At 35.4% G+C, this 23,543-nt stretch overlaps 1 protein-coding gene across 8 annotated transcripts in view; it reads left to right on the top strand.

Annotated features, from left to right (window-relative positions):
• The window catches only part of LOC129245461 (regulator of G-protein signaling loco), an 89,153-nt gene that overhangs the window by 35,572 nt on the left and 30,038 nt on the right, over positions 1-23,543 (top strand). The window contains exon 2 of one of the 8 annotated variants that reach the window (XM_054883649.1): positions 10,762-12,327. The exons of 4 other annotated variants lie outside the window; for them this stretch is intronic. In XM_054883649.1, the coding sequence (XP_054739624.1) occupies positions 10,780-12,327 (1,548 nt within the window). In that variant the 5' untranslated portion in view covers positions 10,762-10,779. Of the gene's footprint in view, positions 1-10,761; positions 12,328-21,758; positions 21,950-23,543 lie in introns of those variants that run through there. 3 more of the 8 variants (XM_054883688.1, XM_054883696.1, XM_054883682.1) reach the window with 3 other exon arrangements.

The following is a 23,543-nucleotide window of genomic DNA, read 5'->3' as shown; positions in this document are numbered from 1 at the left end:
CAAAATTAACGTCATACTTTGATGTTAACCAAATTTTTCTGAAAAAAAAAAATTAACTTGCTGCAAATAGGAAAATAGCAAAACATTTCTTCTAATCATAACACACATAACGCCGACGTAAATAACAGTTTCCTATATTCTTCCCGCCCTTTTCAGTAAAAATTCCATTCATAAATTGAGAAATTATTTTTTTTTTTGCGTTTCAGCTTCATAAACAAATGCAAGATTTTGCTGATTTTCTATATATTTGAATAAAACATAAGATAAAGTCATTGCCCATTGACCGTGAAACGGTCGGGCATCAAAGGTGCACAGATTTATAGATTTTGATATAAGTTTTTTTTTACTTTTGCTTTGATTTTGCTTCACCTTGTAACCATTTCATGATCGAATTTTATATTAGTAAATCAATGAAATATTTTACTCGGCGCCCAGCAGCAGCAGGTGGAATGATTTTGGAAAATTAATCAAAACAAAAGTGTTTGTATATTAACTGTATATCAGAAAAACCCTGACTGCAATGTGAAAATGGTTTTAATAAAGCGTTTTTCAGTAAGAGCGCTTCAACTTTTGAACTTTTTTGAATAAAACACAAACGGTTTGACTTTTTGAACTAATTTTTTTTTTTATTATCGAGTTTGAACATATACATTTAAGTATGAAATTCAATTTCTTTTGCATGACCACCGCGTGCATGTTTTACGAAGTCCAATCGTTGAACCCAATTTTCGACCACTCTTTTGCATAAATCGGCCGAAATTCCAGCAATTTCGCGTTCAATATTGGCTCTGAGCTCACAAATCGTCGCCGGCTTGTTACTGTAGACCAATGACTTCACATAACCCCAAAAAAAATAGTCTAAAGGCGTCAAATCACACGAGCGCGGCGACCATTCGACCGGTCCATTTCTGGAAATAATGCGCTCATCGTACTTACTCTTCAACAAATCAATTGTAGCATGTGCTGTGTGGCTTGTGGCCCCGTCCTGTTGAAACCACATGTCGTCGAAGTCCATACCATTCAATTGCGGCCAAAAATAATCGTTTATCATGTCGCGGTATCGATTTCCATTCACAGTAACGTGGCGACCGCCGGCATGTAAAGCACACCAAACAGTTACTCTTTGTGGGTACATTGGTTTTTCGGCAATCTCTCTTGGATTATCTTTCGCCCAAATGCGGAAATTCTGCTTATTGACGAATCCACTGAGGTGAAAATGTGCGTCCTCACTGAAGATGAAGTGCGCGATATGCATTTTGATTTGAACGCCCGTTTTCATAATAAGCCTGAATAACTTTAACGCGTTGCTCAAGTGTGTAGCGTTCCATGATGAAGTGTATACTAATGAAGTTTACAAATGACAAGCGAAAAATAAAAAATATTGCGTCGTTCGCCCTCCCTATCAGAAAAAAGTTGAAGCGCACCTATTGAAAAACGCTTTAGCTTTGCAGTATTCACAGTATTTGGTAGAGCTTTTTTATGGGCTATCAGCTTACAATCAATCGAACATAGGCGGATAGGTCAACAAAATTTATGAAAGAGCTTAGCCAACACATGTCAGCATCCTTAAGTAGGAAAGTTTGTCTATTGTAAACGTTTCTCCAAAGCTGTGTAAAAACTATTTCTTAGTTAGCAGATACCGGTATTTTTCACTGGAATCCCCCTATGAAACTTTTAGGGACTACTGAGCATTATCTCTGCTATTATTGAAAAAAAAAACGAATCTGAGGATTTCTTCGAAAATTACAAAAAAAATTAAACTATTTTTCCCTAAAAAAAAATAAAAAAAAACCAAATTAAATTTTTTTGAAAAAAATTTAAAAAAAATTAAATTTTTTTGAAAAAAATTAAACACGAAAAATTGTTTTTAAATAAAAGAAAAACATTTAAGGTATATTTTATCTTAAAAAATAAAAGAACCGAAGGTATTTGGCTTAAAAAACTTCTCCTAAAAATTTTCAACATTGAATAAATCCCTGAACTATAAAGTTTTCTTAAAACTTTTTTTTATCAAATTTTTTTCAGTTTACTTCTCCTTATACACAAGACTGCAAATAAACTAATATTCCAAAAATTTAAATCCACGTCCAAAATACTTGGGCCTTTTGATATCAAATCGCTCTTTATCTTATGAAGCCGTTGCGTTTTGAGAGATTCAACTGTATGCCCTTGTCTGATTTTTTTTTCAAATTGTATGGATTATGCCTTATCGATATTATGGAGTGTTCCCGTCAAGCATGTTGTATGGAAAAAATGGTTTTTGTTTTTTTTCTATTCGCACATATTTAACCAGTTTACTTGTTATAGTTACACACATACATACATGTATAAATATATGTGCATATAATAAATTGATGGCTGTAAGGTCGTTGGGTTGTGCTGAAATGAAGCAAAATTCTCAGTAATTCGTTCGCACAGTTTTTGATACTTTTCCATAGAATTGCCTGGCATACACACAGAGGTACATAGTAAATGATGCAATAAATTCAACACCGCATCATTTACTCAACCAATCTATAGGCTTTTACAAAACAATTATCCCAGCGAGCATATTTTTCTATAGTATGTGCATACATACATACTATATACATGTTCTTATATACATGCATACATATGAACACACTACATTTTCATACATACCTTTTTAGATGCATAGATACACACCAGGCAATTAGTCACACTTATTGACAAAACTTTTTTCACTATGACTTATTTGTTAGCCAACAGCTCTTCCATTACTATTTTTATTTCTATTCCGAATGACTGTCAGCAGTTCCGTCGCATTTTAATTATCACTTTCATAATCACGAAATAAATTTTTTTTTATTAATTCAAGTGACAACAAGTCGTTAGTCGTTTCTTCTTTTACGAGCCTTAAACTATGGATATGTATGTATGTATTTACATAGTTGTAAATTTTTTTATATTCAATTTCCTCACGCATTTTATATTATTCTCATGTAAACATGTACTTATGTCTATATACAGGGTGGGCCAAATGAGAGCTATGAATGTTTAACTTGTATATATATACATATATAATTGGCGCGTACACCCTTTTTGGGTGTTTGGCCGAGCTCCTCCTCCTATTTTTGGTGTGCGTCTTGATGTTGTTCTACAAAATGGAGGGACTTACAGTTTTAAGCCGACTCCGACCGGCAGATATTTTTATAAGGAGATTTTTCATGGCAGAAATACACTCGGAGGTTTGCCATTGCCTACCGAGGGGCGACCAAGAAACTTTTTCTTAATTTTGGTGTTTCACCGAGATTCGAACCTACGTTTACCATTTGCGCTTTATAAATTAGATGGCAACGCATACACTAATAATTTTGATTGAAGCCTTGTTCATTCTTTTGAACACATCCTGTTTGTTACCGATATCCTAACCTTTAATAAATTTGGTTATTCATTTCACTTGTTTCTAAAATTATATGGCAACGCTTTTTATAATTGTTTTTGGATTAAAGCTACTTAGATATATGGGTATACATAATTTTTTACAATTAATACATTTTTGTAATCCATTTTACATTTCTAAAAAACAGGTGGCAGCACCAGCTAAAAATATTGTTTTCTTCAAGCTTTCATTTGATACATATACCTTAATATTTTTGAGATATAACTTATGTTTTTCTTAAAAATATTATCCTTGGTACCCGTGCTGTTAATTCCTGTCTGATTTTTAATAAGTTTTTTTTTTAATACCAACGTGTGGCAACACCAGCTAAAGATATTGTTTTATTCAAGCCTTCATTTGACACCTATACCCTAATATTCAACTGAAATGTGTGATATATATTATATATATATATTTTTTTATAAAAAAAATCAGGTGGCAACGCAATCAAAAAAATTGGTTTTGAGATATATTTTTCTTAAAAATTGTTGCCTTGGTACCCATGGTTTAGTACCTTTGTCTGTTTTTTAATAAGCTACTCTTTTTTAAATAACAACAGGTGGCAACACCCAACTAAAAGTATTTTTTCGGCAGTAATACAGTGAAACCTCGAACACATCGTCAGCCAGCTTTCGTCCGTCCAAGAGAGGTGTCCCTCAAAAAAGGGTAACTTCTTCCGATACATAAGAGTTGGGATAGAGAAAGTGTCCACTTAAGAGAGGTCTCTGTTAAATATATCATACTACTGTTCGAACATCCCATATTCTTTCATAAATTAAAAAAAAATTACTAATATGTAAAATTACTATAATTACATTTTTTTCTTAACCCTTAACTGGTATCGTGGGGGCCGCGCAGCCCCCACGCGTTTTATTTTTTTGAATTATGATTATTATAAATTTTATTTTATTGAAGTATATGAATAAAAACTTATTAATTTCATAAAACAAGCTTGTTATTTGTCCTATCAAAATAATTCTTGAAAAAAATTTTAGACATTTGTATCCTAGAATCTAATTTTAATAGTTCACTAGTTTCGTTAGTCAAATTTACGATACCAGTTAAGGGTTAATTCTATTATTCTTATTTTTTTATTATTGTTTTATTGTTCGCACGTCTCATATTCTTTCATAAATTTTTCCAAAAAAAAGTATGGCAAAAAGAAATTTTAAATTGTTAATTATTACTATGATAAATTACTTTTTTTTTCTTCTTTTTGGCATAGACAGAGCTTAGTTAATTGAACCATAACCTAAAAAAATAAACAAGAATCTATCGAATCCATGCATTTCTTGCGGAAGTTTTTAACGTTCGAGTAAAAAGTTACTTGAGAGAAAATGTCGAATCCGAAACTAATTTGCTGTTCCACAGTTTGCCATAAAAAGTTGTCGATCATTGTTATATAAGAACCCCCGAAAAAGGTGTCTAGTGTTTCGCCTCATTTTCGATTACTATTACGGCTATAAGAAAGCAACAAACAATGCATATGGATGGGTATTGCTATTATTAAAGCAGTTTACTAGGCCCTGCTGCCTACCAGTGCGGTGTAGTCACCGATCGTCATTGTATCACTCAGCTGGAGGGGTGTAATTGATGCAATCTAAAGTTTTGCTTGTTGACATAACAACTTGAATGAAAATACGCTTCATTCGACATCATCTGCATCATAGCATCGTTGGCAGGAATAGAAAAACATATGTAAATATAAAAAAATATAATTTTAACGCGTTTATATTTTCCCAAGGACACAATTACAACCTGCAAAAAAAGCAAACAATTGTGTTAGAAAAAAAATAAAAAAAACATTATTTGTGTTTCACATTAGTTGTTCTTAGTTGGCCCACCTTGTACCTAAGCCACTCACTTAATAATTATTCATGACGTAAACTGCATTAACTTTTTGTATTTCAAACCGGTTTCTTGACACATTAACAAAAACCCCATTCATTAGCGCACCTCAACAGCTCACCAGTTCTGTCTTGCCGGCACGATTTGGTCTGTCCTGTCCTGACGTCTCATTGATTCGTCATTGGTTTTTGTGTGTGACTGTGTGGCCTACACACCTTTGTATGTACATCCTATGTGTCTACATAAATACATACATACATATATTTTCATATTTCATATATCACAGGCACTGCATAATGTCGTCTGACACCTTCTGCCACCTCCACAATACACACACACATTCCGCACAACACTCAAGTGCCAAAAAATATATTTGTATGTATTTTCTACTTTCACACACTTGCACATACATACATACATACGTATATTCAACCCAAAACATATGTGCTTATGTATGTGTAAGTCTAAATTCCACTGTCATGATAATCAAGTAATTGAAAAAATATTTTCATAAAATCATCATGCAATCAATGAAAAGTGAGCAATGAGCGTTTAATTGTTTGCTTTATTTATTATTTGTTCATTCAGATAAGCTTTGCTTTTATATGAATGAACTTGACGATATTCTATGCTATACTTTAACTGTAATATTTACATAGTTTGTTTTGATGTTTATAAATTCCATTTTTAAAAATAGAGTAACGTTTTTTTGATTTTGAAGGCTTCATTCTTATAATACGAGTAATAATACGTAATATTTGTGTGAAAAGTGCAACCTTCACTGGTTTAGGCGTTTTGTTTTTGCTGCATAGAACGTAAATTTTTGTGGCGTACCAAAATATCAATTAGATTTTTGAGAAAGTGTTTCACGGTGAATATCAGGGTTGGACATTTTGCACTACCCTCAAATTTTTCAGTGGAACTTACAATTACGGTTTCATTATCACAAAATCTTCAGTTTTTCAGTGTTTTAACTATCCGCATTATATTGCGGACTATATTGCATTAATTATTTACCCTGGCCAATAGCCGTTGGTAGTTTTTCAATGACTGAAGAAAATTAATTTTTTTTTTTTACAATTTATGATATTGTGATGGAATCCATAGCCTTTGGGCACTTTTCGATGGCAGCCGCCAAGTGCTCAAATATAAAAGCTTTTCGAATAAGAGGTGTTATTTTTATATTCAAAGGAAAATGCTTTTTTTTAATATAAATGGTCGGATGTTTATTTCATTATAAAGAGGAAGGTATGCCGTTTATTGTGGAAAATAATATCAGGCAAATGACCACCACGACCACGCTTACAGGACAATATCCTTTTCATGAAATTTTCCATAACCGAATTGCAAAGTGGCTCCCCTATGTCCTCGATAGCCTCACGAATTCCATCTTTAAGGTCTTGAATCGACCCTGGGCTGTTGGCGTAGACCCTTCTCTTTCACTTGGCCTCAAAGAAAAAAGTCACAAGGTGTTAAGTCACAAGATCTCGGTGGCCAATTGTAATCACCTCTTCGAGAGATAAATAACACAGTCTTGAAACTTTTCCCGTAAAAAAATCAATGGTTTAGTTGCTTGTGTGGCACGTAGCGCCGTCTTGTTGAAAGTAAACGTTGTCCAGATCAATACCATCCAATTCCGTCCATAAAAAATCTTAATCATCTCTCGATAGCGCAATGCATTCACTCATAACACCTGTTATTGGAATACCATTTACTTCAATTTATAAAGGATTTTTCACCTGCTCAGTAAACACCCTTTTTGTTCTCGGCATTCTTCTTGTTGTTGTTGGTTGTAGACTAAAAACTAGAACAATTGCAAGCAACGGAGTTGCTATGTGTGAACACGACGTGAAACACCAGAAGAAAATCCGCAAAGTTGAATGCGATCTGGGGTGCTTGCCCCATGCAGGTTGGCTTTGCTTGCTGTTCTTGCTCTGATTGGCTCTGAAAACTTGTATAGCCAAATGAGCACTTTGACGCTGTCATAACAATCAGATGATTCGTAAAAGGAAAAAGGAGACAGAAATGTTAGCCATTTTCAATAATACATAATACATTTTTGAATTATGAATTTAACTAGAAGCTGTGAAAAAATATTGCTAATTTTTCTTTTAATAGTAAAAATGTACAAGATAAGACGCCAAACACGCCAAAGGCGAAAGTTTTGGGTGCGCGAATTATATTTAGATCAGCTTTGCGCAAGCTTGCAAGAGTCGAGGAACAATTCAAGGATGATACCTACTATATACATCTATGCTTTTCAATGACATTCTTTAAATTTTCTTCAAACATTTTTGAAAAGCAAATGTAAATAATTCGCCTAAAATTCACAAATGAAGCTAAACCAAATCAAATTAAATGAAAGGCAGGGGTGGGTGTTCAAATCCTAATGTCAAAAGCGTTGCAAATAGAACATTTAGCTATTGAAACTTCGCGGTACTTTCAAGCGCTTCAAGCGGCATATATTTCATATTGTTCTATTCATTCTGTCTTCTTTTTGTTTGGCTGTTGCCCAGTGAAATTAATCATAAAAACTGTAAAGTTCGTTAGTACAATTTAGAAAATAGAAACGTAGCACATATACAGGGACATATGTTAGCAGTACATGATGATTGTTTTTTTTTTTTAATATTTACTACAGTGGCCACACAAACCTTTGCAATTTTCCCCCAAATTACTGGGGTTTAACTTACCAAATCTTTCTAAAAATTAAGAACTCTAGAGAATAGAAAATAATGCTTCATAAATGAACATTTTTTCAGCAAAAAATTATTAAAAAATCCGTTTTTAACACCAAATCCTACGATTAGCACCATCTATTCGGGCACATGTCTTTCTGCTAATTCCAACTCTACTCTGACGCTCCAAACGAACATCCTAGGCAATAATAATCAATGTTTTGGTCATGAGTTAATTGCTTATATTTAGCGCACATTTTTCAAGTCGTTATGTTTAACGCACGATTTCTCACACAAACACATCTAATAAAGCAAAATAAAAATTTAAATAATTTCGACTGGAATAGGAAAAAACTTTCCTCCGAAGGCCATGACTGTATGTTTTCCGAGTCGTTATGTTTAACGCACGATTTCTCACACAAACACATCTAATAAAGCAAAATAAAAATTTAAATAATTTCGACTGGAATAGGAAAAAACTTTCCTCCGAAGGCCATGACTGTATGTTTTCCGAGTTAGATTTTTTACATTTTGTTTTTTATTTATTTTTGTTTTTTTTTTTTTGTTCATGCTTTTACTAAAACCATATGAATCAAATTTTTAAACTTTTCGCAAAATTTTAAAACCTAAAAATTTTCATCTAAATTGTAAACTTTTTTAGCAAAATTAGTAATTACAAATTTTAAGTTTCTTTTTCGGACGGTTTTATGCCCCCATTCTATATAAAAATACAGTTCTTGTGGAAGAAAAGGCGTAAGACAGTTTACAAAAAATAAAAAGGAATTAACTCGAGTTGTCAGAAATTACACTTGTGCCCTCACCGATCAGATTATGTCCTAGGCACACCTTATTCCGATAGATCTGCATATCAAGAAGATAGCAACCGTGAGTGCATTTAGGTAAGAGGAAGTGGTTCGCTGGAAGGAAAACACGTATCGCCATGTCAGTCTATTATTGCGGCAAACTCAGTACACCCTGAAGAGGACTGATTACATCGTCCTGACGGTAACATTCAATAGGAATTTTGCCACTCTCTTTCCATCTCAGGAGAAATGGAGTAAGGGATTCTTACTGTACGTTTTTCTAGTGTCTGCAGTGTCTTGCAGGCAAAGGTACTGGCAATTGGGGAAGCTTGTAGGCTACTAATCGCAAACTTCTCTTTTAAGTGTAATATCGCTGTTCCAGGCACTGGATTCGGCTACAACAACCTCTAAATTGGTGGAACAAAGCAGGAATTACCTTACCACCTTGAGTGAAAACCATAACGTTATCTTATTCCGGGTCCCCAAAGTGGCAAGAGGGAGATCTGCCATCTATTATACCTATCTTTATTATTCCAAGGCTAACAATATAAATAGTAACCCTCGTACACTACTCTATGACGGCATTTACTTGAGAATGAATTTTCTTCTTATAAAAATGGGAAATTTCTTTGTAATCTATCAAAAAAAAAATCAGCTCTCTGAATTGGCCCTTCTAAAGAAATGTGTGCTTAGTTGAATTTTCTCCATAATTTTCTGAATAAAATTAATTGCTTGCCATTTTTTGGAAATGTAAATAAAAACAGGTGTTTTTGCTTCCGTTTCAAGTGATACATTGACGCGTGACTCAATCAAAGAATTCTCATGAGATGTTCAAATAATTGTTTTGACACGCAAGCAACAAAAAAAAAATGTTAAAAAGCAAATAGATAATTTCAGCCGGATACAAGAATAAATCTTTCGTTTGATTGGAAACACTTTTAAAGAAAGTATACATTGCTGTTAATGAAGAATTTTGCACATATGGATTTTTATGATTTTTTTTTTAAATTTTTTTGTATTTTTTTTTTATTAATTTTTTTTTTTATCACTTGCATACCTCTTTGCATATGGATAGGGTTTTCGCATTGCATTTGAGGACAGAAAAAAGATAATAAGAAAATGAATCGATTAACGCAACTCTTTTCACTGACATTTGCGTATTAACAGGTTGAGTAAGCGTTGAGGTGATCGGGATCGTGCTTTGAAGCACGTGTGCTACAAGTGAAGGAACCCTTACGAAAAAGTATAGCTAGAATGCAGAAATAGTCAATGAGTAATGCAATTGAAAGCTGCATTTTATGCAAGCCACGTATAACAAGTGGGTGTGTATGAGTTTGGGTCTGAGCGCAAGATTAGCGAGACTGATTTTTTGTATTTAATTATTTTTTTTATTTTTTTTTATTTTATTTATTTTTATTTAGTTTTTCTTTTTTATTTATTTTATTTAATTTTTTTTTTTTTTTTTTTTTGTTACGAAGAAATGCCCGCTCCTATTCATACGCGCATACAATTCTTCGGATTTTCTATTTAATTCAATTGTTGCCTGCATATAGCATTTTAATTATGGCTAACGCGATCACACATCCATATGCGCCATATTGCCGATATTGAGATTTATTTACATTTATAGGGTATTTTTCCCCCACCGGCTTCAGAGAAATGTGCAATGCCAATGTTAAACGAACGATCTCATCAATCGATCGATCGATTGTTGGAGCGTTGGCTTGCGGGCGTATATAGGTGAGCAGGGCTGGTAGTGGAATTTATTTAAAACTGCTGTGCAACGGCGAAAAATTCAGTTCAACGCTGGCAAGCAGTGCGTGAGCAACATCGCAAAACTTTGCAGAGCGAAAAACTGATAAACGGCAAAAAATAATATTTTAAAAATCTAAAACAAAGAAAACTTAAAAACCCAAAGCGTATTTATTTGCAAGTTCAAAATTTGTATACTAAATTAACATAGAAGGATAGAAAACTCAAAAAAATAATTTATAAATTTATTAAAAAAAAAATATTTCGTTTTTCATAACAGTCGAAAAACACTGAAAATATGTACAAATCAATAGATGAAAAAGTCACGTTTGAATTCGGTAAATCGTCAAGGAATTTAAAAACAGTTGAAAAACAACACCCCAAAGAACTCCAAACTGAATACAAAAACACCAAAGTGCGCGAAAGAAAACAACAAAACATCCAAACCAATGCACAAAATCAAGACACAAATGAACAGAATCAAATATTAAAAAAACAAAATACACTAACAAATCAACAATATTTAGCAAAAAGTCGCCTAACTCAGCAAAAGCGGGATATCTGCTTAGAAACCAAAAAAATCAACAAACAAAACCAAACTCCCTTTCAAAAAGTCAACGGCTCCCAATCAACAAAACCGCGCAGCATCGCCAAAATGGTGGAGCGCTTTGTCGAATCACTTAGCCACATCAACGACTCTGGAGCCTTCGACGCCAGCTTCGAAATCAAGCGCATCCCCGACACACCACAGCGGCTGCTGCGCCATCGCTGTGTCACTGAGCTCGATCGTGAGTGTCTTGTGCGTTTCGTGAGCGACTTTGAAGCGCGCCAACTGAAGAACCAACAGCAATCAGAGCGCCCTTGTCGCCGCAACAGCAGCAGCAGCGCGCGCAATCAAACACCCAAAGGTTCACCGTATTTATGTCGCAAAGCGAAAGAATTCTACCAGAATGTCTTCTACAGTGGCAATACAAGTGCACAGAGCAGTCGCAGCAATTCGCCGCGCGCACCACAACTGTCATGCAGAGCCAGCACGCCCGATAGCCAATCCACACACTCCGATCACGGCTATGCCGAAGGACAAACGCAAGCGGATGAACTGTCTGTAAATGTAACGAAGGTTGCACAAACAAGCAGCTGCAGTCGCTTTCAACGCTCACAATCCGAACGCTCCAGCTATCGTTCGGCTGCCAAAGTGTTGCAATTTTTCTCGGGCAAAAAGAAGTGCAAGCCAAATAAGGTGGAAGAGGATGCAACCACAGCTGCTTCACGCAGTTCAACGACATCACCGCTGCCGATGCGCGCAACGTCACTCGGCTGTCAACCGCTGCCGCATTCCGATGTGGAAGATAACAACGAAGAAACGTACTGCTTTGTTGGTAAGCATGACGACGACGACGATGGCGCTGATTTTGTTGTGGAAGCTGAGGCTGAGGATGAGCATGATGATGGCATCTCTTCGGCTGGCTCGAATATCACACAATCCAGCAGCAGCCGCAACTATTCGCCAGACTCCTCGTTTGAGTTGCATCCGCCGTTAGTACCCACCTTCAAGGTGACACCACCACAACTTTGCAAAAGCAACCGCTGCAATCCCGCCTATGAGTTTGCGCGCTTTCTACGCGGCTCCTTCCATGCCAAGCGTGCATCAGTGACGAAGCTACGTCGTTCCATTAGCGATCCCGACACATTTCAGCAACAGGATTTTACGCAACCGCAGCCGGAGTATCAGCGCAGCAAAAGCAACAGCAAAAACCTAAAAGGCTCGAAGTTCGCGGAAGCGACGAGGGGTATAGCAGAGGCGACGCTGATCTCGAAGGCGAAGATGTCAGCGAATGTTACATGCGTGAGTCACATCTAACTAACTCCTACTTTCCCTCAACAATTCACCCCCGCTCTGCCCCAATAAGCAAGCCGAGCAGTGTGTCCGTAGTGTTGTTGTAGTTTTAAGGTTTAAGTTATTTTTATGACTCTTACCAACTAAAATGGGTTGACTGCGTGCGGCACCCAGCAACAGCTAGAACAACAACAATATGCGCCTCAATGACGTATATGCTCACTTTCCGTATTTGTTAATTTATGGGCGATGCATCCATTTTCCTGATGCGCATGTATTAATTTTTATTTCTATATTTTTTTTGTGTAATTTGAAAAGTCAAATGCTCGTGCATTAATTTCAATGAAGTAAGAAATTTTTCAAATAACTGTGTAATGTTACATAAAATTAATTTATACCTCGCACCATTCATACTTCGGCCTGAGCGCATTGCGTGCCATTGGATTTCCTTCCATCAAATTCACCACCCAAATAAAATAAGTTTTACAACAACAACAACATGCTGATGTCTAAATATACCTTTTTAAGTGTGTTCGTGTTTGTAAGTGTATGTTAGTTTTAGGAAATTGTTAATTTTAATAGAAATTTAAGAGATTCGCCGAATTTGGAAAAGTGTTAAATAAATATTCACTTTAGCATTAAATGAAATAAAATAAACAATATGCAAAAATTCTGGAATATACAACAGCTGTTCTTCATTTTCGCAATTATTTGATGTCTTCAAAATTCATTTTTTTTTTTTTTTTAATTTAATTTTGAAATTCTTTTATTTAATCTACAAAATTTTCTAGATTAGCAGTGCAACACCTGGCGGCTGTCTGTTATTAGGTAAATGCATTTCCGAAGAAATTCAGGCCTGTTCTGCCATTCAATTCCGCAAAATATAGCCTAAATTTGAAATGAGTTAGATTGAATGAATGAAAATGAACGAAATAAAACAAATTGATTCGATCTTAGGTTAGGTTAAGTTAGGTTATACTGGCTGGCCAAAGTCACGCAGAGACTACTTTGGTCCACAGCGATACCAGATTTGAGTCCCTTTTTTTGTCGCTGCATTACCACTCGAGCGATAAGAACCTCCACTTTGGCCCAGAACGGTGCTGCGGTCGACTACTTCTAGCGATGCGCCATCCCATAGGCTTTGGCGCATTTTGACAATCTCCCTTAACCACTTCACGGTCGGCTCAGCCATGGATTTAATGAATTTAACGCCGCTGAACCAGCCAGCGCCGTCAAACGATGACATGGGAGAATCTGGTTTAGCATTCATTTTTGCGATCATGGCGTCCAATAGTTTCATCTATACTTTCATATAATTGTCTTGTGTCATTTGTCGAAGAGCATTACTGTGGTGGACAAGTGCCACGATCAAGTGTCGGTTGGCCACCATCTCTGCCATAGCTGCTTTAGATGTGAACGCTTACGGCTCTTTAGAATGGCAGTCTTCAATTCGGTCCAAAAAGCTCGGTGGCGCCATAGACATAGAAATAATTTTAAGGGGTTGGCAATGCGACCTCATGGTCTTTTATGCACTCTACACATCACAGTACCTCATCCAGACACAGTGCCCTTATTAAATTCACGGTAGAGCTGGGTGGGATTGAGCCTATGTGCCTTTCTTCTAGCAGCAATTGGTCGACATTTCTTAACTTTCTCCGCGCTATATCGCTGCATTGAAGGTGCATTGGGGTTTCCTGGGATTGGTCGCAGAAATGACAAGAATCAGTAGCCCATATCCCAATCATGAACAGACGACTGCGCAGTCTGCAATAGCCTGTGAGAATGCCCGTGAGCATTTTCAGTTTATTCTTGAGCAAGGTAATAAGTTTTCTAAACCTTTGGATTTCGCCTGGCGCAGCCCCATAGTTTGGTCCGAGCTAACCTCCCGTGTGCATAGGTGAGATCGTATATCCGAGGCATTGTCTTGTGTTGGTTACGTTAATCAGATAGATTACTGCCAGGGTAGGTGATTAATCTGTCGCTACCAGTAGAACAATCAGTTGAGTGGCGTTCCCCGCTTTGCATGCTGTTCGTTGACTTTAAGAAGGTGTTCGACACAATCAGCCGAGACTCAGTATGGCTGGCTTTGAGTAGAAAGAGAGTTCCCGCAAAGATAATCCGCGTCATCAGAGCCCTTTACGAAAACTCTGAACTGGCAGTGTTACACAGTGGCAACATCAGCGACCCATTCAACCACCAACGCAGGCGTAAGGCTGTCCCCTATCATCCCTTCTTTTCGCCCCTGACCAAAACAGGCATCGTATGGGGTTTCATCAGACATCTCGAGGACCTAGACTTCGCCGATGACATCTGTCTCCTCTCTCTCAAAAACTCACTGACATGCAAGCGAAGGCGAACAGACTAGTCACGCTGACATGCACTGTTGGGCTGGAGGACAGCATCGCCAAGATGAAGTCTTTAAGAGTCAACCACAAAAAGCCAAGATAGATAATAATTGACGGGTGCCCGGTAGAATTTGTGAATGTAGGCTGCAGGCTGAACAAGCGTTGTGGAGATCAACGAATGAGAAGTCAAGAGCAGAAAGTGGCAGTGGATAGGTCACACGCTTAAAAAACCACCAGATAGCATCACGAGAATGGCACTGGACTGGAACCCGCAAGGGAGCAGAGGTCGGTGTCTGCCTAAGATCGCTAGGAGAAGGTCGATGTTGTGCGAGCTAGCAAATGCCGACATCACATGGGACTGCGCAAAGACAACAGCTCAGAATGGTATTCGGTGGAAGAGACTTGTCGAGGCCCTATGCTCCCCAGCGGAGTGAACAAGGATATATAAAAAAAAGTCCCCTTAGCTCTTCACTCCTAAGCTTCTCCTTGATGATCTGTTGTCCCATAGCAAAGAAGGGCTCGGGTTCTATTAATAACGAAACCTCTCTTGCCAATGCGCCCGCTGCTTCATTCCCAGTTATATCCCTTTATCTTGGAACTCAAATTATCCGGATGCGATTGCGCGTTCCGAACAGATTTAGTTTCTTAATATACTCAAGGACCTGTAAGGACTTAGTCTCACAGGATCATTATTGATTTTTTAAGTTTTTTGTTTTTATTCATTTATCTATTTTTTTTTTTTTGTGTCTTGCTTCATTTTTTTCGTCACTGTATATGTATGCATTCTCTATTTTCTTTTCCTATATAAATTTAATCATAAATTCAAGACACTTTTCATTTCTACGAAACTTTTAAACAAAAGCAAAATTTCAAATTTCACTGTCTGCGCGCCATTTACGATTTTGCGACATTTTCTATTTGGATGTACAGTAATTTCTGATTCATTTAGCGTAGCACTTTGGTTGCTAAACACGGCACGGTTTGTGAGTCTAAATTTGTTGCTAACCTTTTATGTATTTGGAATATTCATTACCTTTAGCAAATTTCTTAATTGGAATTATTCATTCGTTTGTTATGCAATAAAGTGGGGTTGTCACAGGAAATTAACCAAAAACAACATATGTTGATATATAAAATGAAAATAGTTGTTTCCCTAACTCGATACCCAGTGAATAGAAAAATTTTCCACGCGCACTAATGCACTAGGATTTGACTCTGTTCAGCAGTACTCTGAGATATAGATACATACCATATATACCAAATGTTCCTCCATCTACACATGCACTCGACTATAACTGAAATAGAAATTGAGATATCTAGCAAAGATTGACCCGCCTTTCAATCTGGGCCAAAGGTATGTTAATACTGAGAATGATAAATAACCCCGCCATCTTCCATATAATATGCAAAAATTTTCCAAAAAGTGGGATAAGTAATTTGAAAGAACGAAAAATGTACATATGAATCAGAATTTGAGAAGATGTGCCACCGCCCAATGTACCAGTATCAAAATTTTGATTGTTTCGTGAAATACAGTTGAAAAAGTATGTAAAAATTTTATAATTGTACGATAAAAAATTAATGAAAATTAACTTTTTTTTTAATTATGACGCACCCGGAAACCTTTTTTATTGACTGCTTTCTTCTCAATTACACCCTGTTGCAAAATTATAAACACACCACAATTTCTTTTTATTAAATTATTACAAAAAGTTTCACTTCTTTTATAAAACACACCACTAATATTTTAACACAACCGCATAATACAAAGTTTCAAACTTTATGCAAAAAAAAAAAAACTTCATCGAAACTTTTAACTTTTTAACTAGAATTTTTTAGAAATAGACTATGGAGTTTTATAGTCCATTGAATTTTAGTGCAAGTTTAAAGTGACTACAAACTGCCGTTGATTTTTGAAATTGTTTTCACTGTGGTGTCACGCCTTTTCTTCCATACAAAGTACGGAAGAAAAAGCTAGGCACCATCAGCACGAAATATTGCTAAAATTCGTCGCATTTAATAAAGAGGATATGTAGGTTTTTTGGGGCCATTGCATTTAAGCTGGAACAGCCCTTTCGGTTATAATATAAAAATCCACGTTATAACAATAAGGACTGTTTTTTTTTAATAACATATTTTGGCACTTTATCAAGACTTTATCGGCGATTCAAAATACTTAATATCTTTTTAGTGTTTTTGAGAACGAGAACAGCGTCAACCCCATAGCATAGTATTTTCCAGCACCATGTTGATAACTTCCTTCAGGGAATAAACGCAAAACTAACACCAATCAGTCTAGAAGAGTCACTGACGAATATTTTATGCTTGGCCCAATCGTTTCGTTCATCACACTTAAAGGGCTTTTCAATGCGTTTTTGTTGAAGCAAAACATTTTCACAAATCACAACTAACATTTTACCATTTAATCATGTCTACAGAATCATCTTTATCATATTAGCATTATAGTCCGGGGTGCACCATTGTCTCCTCTCCAATACGTTTCCATTCTTCTCGACAGCCCGCTTTCGCTCTATGTTGTGAGGTTCTCATCTTTCGTATATCGTCTTCTACATCTTGCAACCATCGTCCCCGTGGCTGCCCTCTCCTTCTTGCTCCTTCAGGATTTGATTCATCCACTTTTTTGGTCGCTCTTTCACTGCTCATTCTTAGGACGTGTCCATACCACCGTAATCTTTGCAACTTTATAAACTGCGTTTCAATTCGTCCCGCGATTAAAACACTGAGCTCGTGGATATACTGTACACGGTATGTACCATCTTCTAATCGTATGGGGCCGAATATTTTTCTGAGAATTTTTCTTTCAAATCGCGTCAGTAAATACACGTCATTAACTTTAAGTACCCATGTACCACACAGCCGTAGATGAGAACCGGTATTATTATAGTTTTGTATATCTGGAGCTTTCGTTCCTTTGATATCAATGAAGACTTCATAAGTTTGAAATGGCCAAATATGCTGATGCCTGCCTGAGTGTGCTGAGTACTCGTACTGCGCCTAAGTATATTAAACACTTGCATGAGAGCTCAAAAATATAGCTTCCGATTCTGATGTGACTATCATGAAAGAGTCTTGTCATGTATTTCGTATTTTCTTTATTTATCTTGAGATACGCTGGTTATGTAGCTGGCATTCTACGGAATCCATTATTTAATCAATTTAAAAAAAATTTTCTTACAAATTGCTAATAAACGCTGGCTTTAAATTTCACTCTTCAATTGCAATAATATTTGTTTGTTTATTTCTGTCAGCTGATTAAGAACTTCGAACTAATTGTTTTTAGTTGGCAACACAATGGAGAGTTACGAACGGATTGCTGCGCAACATTTTTTATATTTTTGTGTATTAAGTGTGCCGTATTTTAACAAGTCCTTAATTTCAAGCTATAAACCCTCTAAGATTACTTTATTTCATGAATACCATCCCACCTCAAGGAAATATCTATCTATTTAGAGCGTTTTTTAATGGCCAAACCATACGTTTTACTTCAGCAGTATTTTCGAAAGTTCCTAGATTCATTTGCAAGATGTTGGAACACTTTGCTGTTGTTGTTGTTGTTATCTTGCGCTATTGTATTGTAATTTTATATTCCACACAACAATTCCATTTTTTTTACTGAGCTGGGCGTAGCTCGATTTCTTTTAATTGAGACCCTTCTATTTCTATCTCGTTGTTGCCAATCGTATTGAATTTTACTACGTTGCTTTGCTATTAGTTTGTCAGCTTGTCACCCAAGCTATCGGGGTATGTATCCAGAGCCCGTATAAAATTTTCTTTTTGTTTCTATTTCCAATACTTTTCCGCATGCGATTGTCAACTCACACACATTGTTGTTGATTTTATCTTTATTGCATTTTGAATTAATTTATTTGCCACTTTTTCCTTCTTTTGAAATTTTGCCTGGTCTGAAAAAATAAATTCTTCATTTTATTTCTTTATTTAACAGCAAAACTTTGTACATACTCCGAAATCAGACTTTATCTAAGTTTCTAACAATGCATTATTGTGATTAGTCTCTATTTTTTTCTAATGGATTATTTGATCGGCAAATGGATTTTGAAAAGTTTGAATTAAAACTTTTTTCGTGACAAAACGAGCGCAAAAGTTCGCTAGCAAATATTATTTTTCATCATCTCCTGTTTCACAGTGACATAGAGGCCACAAACACCCACTCGGCTAATTTGCTAAATAATCGTTTATTGTGATATTGAACTTGGCGCAATTTGGCTTAAATACAATTTTTTTATTAATTTCATTTTGAATGTGGTGATAATCAACCTTTTTATACTTTCATATTTTCCAATACATTTTCTAAACAGCAATGGACCTCCATTGCCTTTATTTGTGCCTCTTAACTTAATGGACTATGAATAAGTTCGTGCGGTTTTTTTTCGAAATTTGAATTTCGGATCATTCCCATGGCTTTTAAACGTTTGGAAATGGTTGATTGATCAACTCCCAAAGTTTTTGCAACCTCTTCTTGCGTTTGAGCCGGATCTTGATCGAGCAATTCCTCCAATTCGGTATCCATGAACTTTGGCGGCGCGGCCAAAATCACCACTTTTAAAGCGTGCAAACCACTTCTGGCACGTTCGCTCAGCTAGAGCATGCTCACCATAAACTTCCACCAAGATACGATGACTTTCGGCTGCTTTTTTCTTCATATTAAAGAATTCCCCGCAAAAACACATTATTTGGCACGAAACTCGACATTTTCAAGTGTGGTAAAAATATTGTTGTTTACGCTTCAAATAAAAAACTTATACTGACGTTTGTGCCTTACGACAGTAGCTCTCCAATGAATGTTTGGAAATGTGGATCGATGGAATAATAATCAAGTTACGCCATCTGTTGTAAAACCGCACGAACTTATCCATAGACCTATTAGTAAAAGTATCGTTCTTTTTATTTCGAAATAAAATAAAATAAAATACTAAAAACTCTTTGACTTATTTTACTATAAAACTAAAATTTAAAAAAAATACATTTATTTTGTCAATTCAACACCAAAAGCATCTGTAATAAATATCATATAATTTCCCTATGATAAATTGAAAATCTGGTCACCTTAGAAATGTGCACACACATGCGCACTCACACTCACATTTCTCAATTATCGTTCGACCATTCCGTCATATCTCACCAGCTACAAGCAATCAAAAACACACTACCAGCCGGCAAAACTCTATACAACACTTTCTAAGAAAATTGTTTAAGAGTGTGCACTCCCACTTTCACACATGCATATACATATAAATTCCTCTCAATTATCAGTTGAACTTCCATGTGCTTAATAAATAATAAAATGATATAAAATAAGAAAAAAGATAAGATGAGCAACGTGACGTACTTACATGAGTAAACACGATCGAGACTCGAATCAGAGAGAGTGTGTGAGAAAACTGAATAAACATATTTTGAATAGAAATACGCTCTGACTATCACACTATAAAGCCAAATAAAAGAGATTAATCGTTAGCTGCATTCTCGTGGCACATAATGCACCGCCGGGGAAATTTGTATACACAAAACCACCAACTATTTTTGATAACAAAAACATTTAGATTATGATTTGCCTATTTTTATTTTTTTACTTTCGATCAGTGGTATTGCGTCGAAAAAAATTGTAATACAGTTCATTGCCGTGACATGGGGTTTTGACACAGAGCCTTATAAGTCAAGCGAACGTAACTAATCACTAAAATAAATACTGACGTTCAATAACTCCAAGTTACTGGGGATGTCTGTTGGAGGAGGATGTTTGTTCTCCTCCCGCGATCGCCACTAAGGTCCAAAACCTCAGCAAGGTCCTTAAGTCGCTAGTCGATAGTACCTGGAGCAAAAACAAACAAATGGTGCTACCGACATTTAGGGTAATCGGGGGCAAATTAGGGTGCTTGACGCCCACTGTTCGCAAAAACCTGACGGAATCTTACAAGTATATGCAGTGATATATAAATATACATATATTCAAACTCCGAAAAATCTTCGTCTTGTGCGCCACCTTCGGCAATCTATACTTTGTGAATTACTTTTAGATGGAAAACCTGCGGCGAGCATAAAATATCAAAAATGTGGAAGCAGGCAATAGAAAACCGCATCTGTTATGAGCGCTTCTTATAAAAAATATTTCCCTTAAAAGCCAATTCCTCCCTCCATTTTGAGGACAAAATGAAGATATTATTTTTATGATTTTTTTTTTAGTTTATATTTCAAAATTCCTTCCTTTATTTTTGTGGGTGAATCAATAAGAGTCTGCCACTTCACATCCAACATTTTGCAAGAATTAGTTTTCGTAAAAATAGAAAAAAATCACACAAACCTAACAAAAAAGTGAAGTATTATTTAAGTGGAATCGCAATAGCAAAATTGCATGAATTGGGTTCCGCCATCTAGCATATCCACTGGTTTTATCCCACTACGACTATTTCTAGTTTCGAAATGTCAAAACATTGATTTTTCCCTAAATTTGTGTCGAAGGAATAGGTTATTGAGAAACGCTCGTCTTTGAAGAACATTTCAAAATCTGAAAAACGTTGAATTAAGCTCTGCGAGCTTATGGACTATTATGGAAATTAAATTTTACTTTTCTAAATAGGTTATCTTATTTCATCCATATCTTATTCCCATTTTCAGAGTCTTATTGAACCCACCCACTTAAAAGTTACTGCAATTATGTTTATAATCTCAGCGTGATAATGAAGTTGAGTAGCTATTTATTGTGAGAACGCTTACTCTTGCATTACTCTCTCATACTGTCGCACATTTTGATTTCTATGATCACTCTGAAGCGCAATCAGTTGAGAGCAGCTGATAATTTGCAAAAGTATTTGTGACTGTTTATAAATTTTTTAAATGTTTTTTCATTTCCTACAACAAATACTCATTCACTCTCAGCTAACGTTGTGTTTGTTTTACTTTGCTGTCTTTGTTCCAGAGGCTTTGTTTTTGCTTTCGTTTTTTTTACTTTTTCAATTCACTTTGTTTTTGTGGGGGGTTTTGAGCGCAAGATTTACTCCGCTTACTGGCTTATGCGTGGCGAGTTTACTTTTGAAGTCAGTCAGTTATTGTCGGCAGTTCAGTTGCGTGGTTTTGTTCGCTTACTAGCTGAGTTGTTTCGATTGCTCGCCCGCTCGCATATTTGGCTTGAATTTGCCAACATCGTTAAGAGTTCGAATTGCGGTGTAGTGCTACGTCAAGCGGAACGCAGTACATATATACAGATAATATTTATTTAGTACGTGTTCAGCAGTGCTGGTGTGTGTTAGGTTGTGATTTATTTTATTTTTCATATTAATTGTTGGTTGTTTTTTTTTTGTATGTGTCTTTTTACTTCAATTTTATTTGTATGTTTTTCTGGTAGTGGCTGCCTGTCAACTTTAGTACTTTATCGCAGCTGCAGAAAAATAAAAAGCAAAAATGGCTTGACTTCTATTTGTTAAACAACATAACTTCACATAAAAAGCGATTACTATACAAATTTTAGTGGAAACGAAAAAAATTGACTGTGCGTGCAAAATAACAAAAATTCTTAGCAGATAAAAACATAATCAACCAAACGGTGCAAAGAAGTATTTTTATGGCACATCTGCCAGTTGCGGCAAGCTGTTGTTGTTTTGTTATTGTTTTTTTGTTTTCTTTCGTTTTTTATTTCTGCCTTTTAATTTACGTTTTATCTGCCCCGTAATTTGTTCAAAATGCATTGCGTGGAGATAAATCTGAAAAATAATTACACAAACTTCTCACGAATTGCTATTCAAGTCACACAAAAGCAGTGAAAAATTAAATAAAACGTATTTACCCACGAAAAAAGAACCGTCATATTCTTATAATAATTTTTCATATAATACACAAAATATATCTGCCGACACGTTCGTGGTTTTCAGACAATTGTAAACATTCTCGTTAACTTGTTAAGCGCCTAAAGATACTCATTAATTAAGAAAACCAAAATATAGTTTGATATTACAAACAAAGTTTTAGCAGTAAAAAAAGGCGTTGGTAGAAAAATTATATTTGTAAATCGCCATTTTTTCCGCGGATGTTCTTAATTTAACACCCGAAATAATTGGCAAATAAATGCATTTTACCAACAATGAACTCAATAGAATACAAATTCTTTGTTTAGCTAAAGTAAAAATATTTCGAACATTTGCTCATAAAAATTTAAAGAGAAAGAAAAAATAAGTTTAAAATTACCAAGAAGTTTTTGAATTAAGACAATAAAAAAGTAAAAACTATTTGTATTTTGTGAAAAAAACAAAATTATTTTGTGGGGAAAAAATTTTATTTTGTGCAAAAAAAAGTTGTATTTAAAAAAAAAAAAATTTATTTAAGAATAAATGATGAACACACCTTGGATTGGATACGTTGAAAACTAAATTATTTCAAAAAGTAGATTAAAAACATTTTTATAAACTGAATTGAACCTCAAATCAATTAGAACTGCATAAGTGGAATACCAAAGTTGATGCTCAAGATTAAGCTGCATGGAGGCTGATAGTATTTTACAAAAAAATATATTAATTTCCATAAAAACAAGTATCCAGTAATTTATCTAATTGCGAAAAGATTAACTCTCAATAAGAGAGTGTTTGAGAATTATTTATGACTTGCGAAATTTGAAGAAGTTTGTTTCGCACTTGTTGGCCATGCAACAAAACAAAAATGAATGAGAATCAATGGCAACAAAAAAGTAAAAAATAATAATAATAAAAACCGCATGACATTACCACTATTGCGCAATCACAATCATCTGGTAATCTAACGAAGCTACATATCTGCATACCGTATTTGCATTGTTAATATTTGTTATTGTTTCTCAAAAAAGTAGAGAATTGCCTATCATTGCCTGTATTATGG

Source organism: Anastrepha obliqua, chromosome 1, assembly GCF_027943255.1.
Source record: "Anastrepha obliqua isolate idAnaObli1 chromosome 1, idAnaObli1_1.0, whole genome shotgun sequence".
Lineage (NCBI taxonomy): Eukaryota > Metazoa > Arthropoda > Insecta > Diptera > Tephritidae > Anastrepha > Anastrepha obliqua.
Note: the sequence above shows the minus strand (reverse complement) of the source record. Positions and strands in the feature narration are given on the sequence as shown.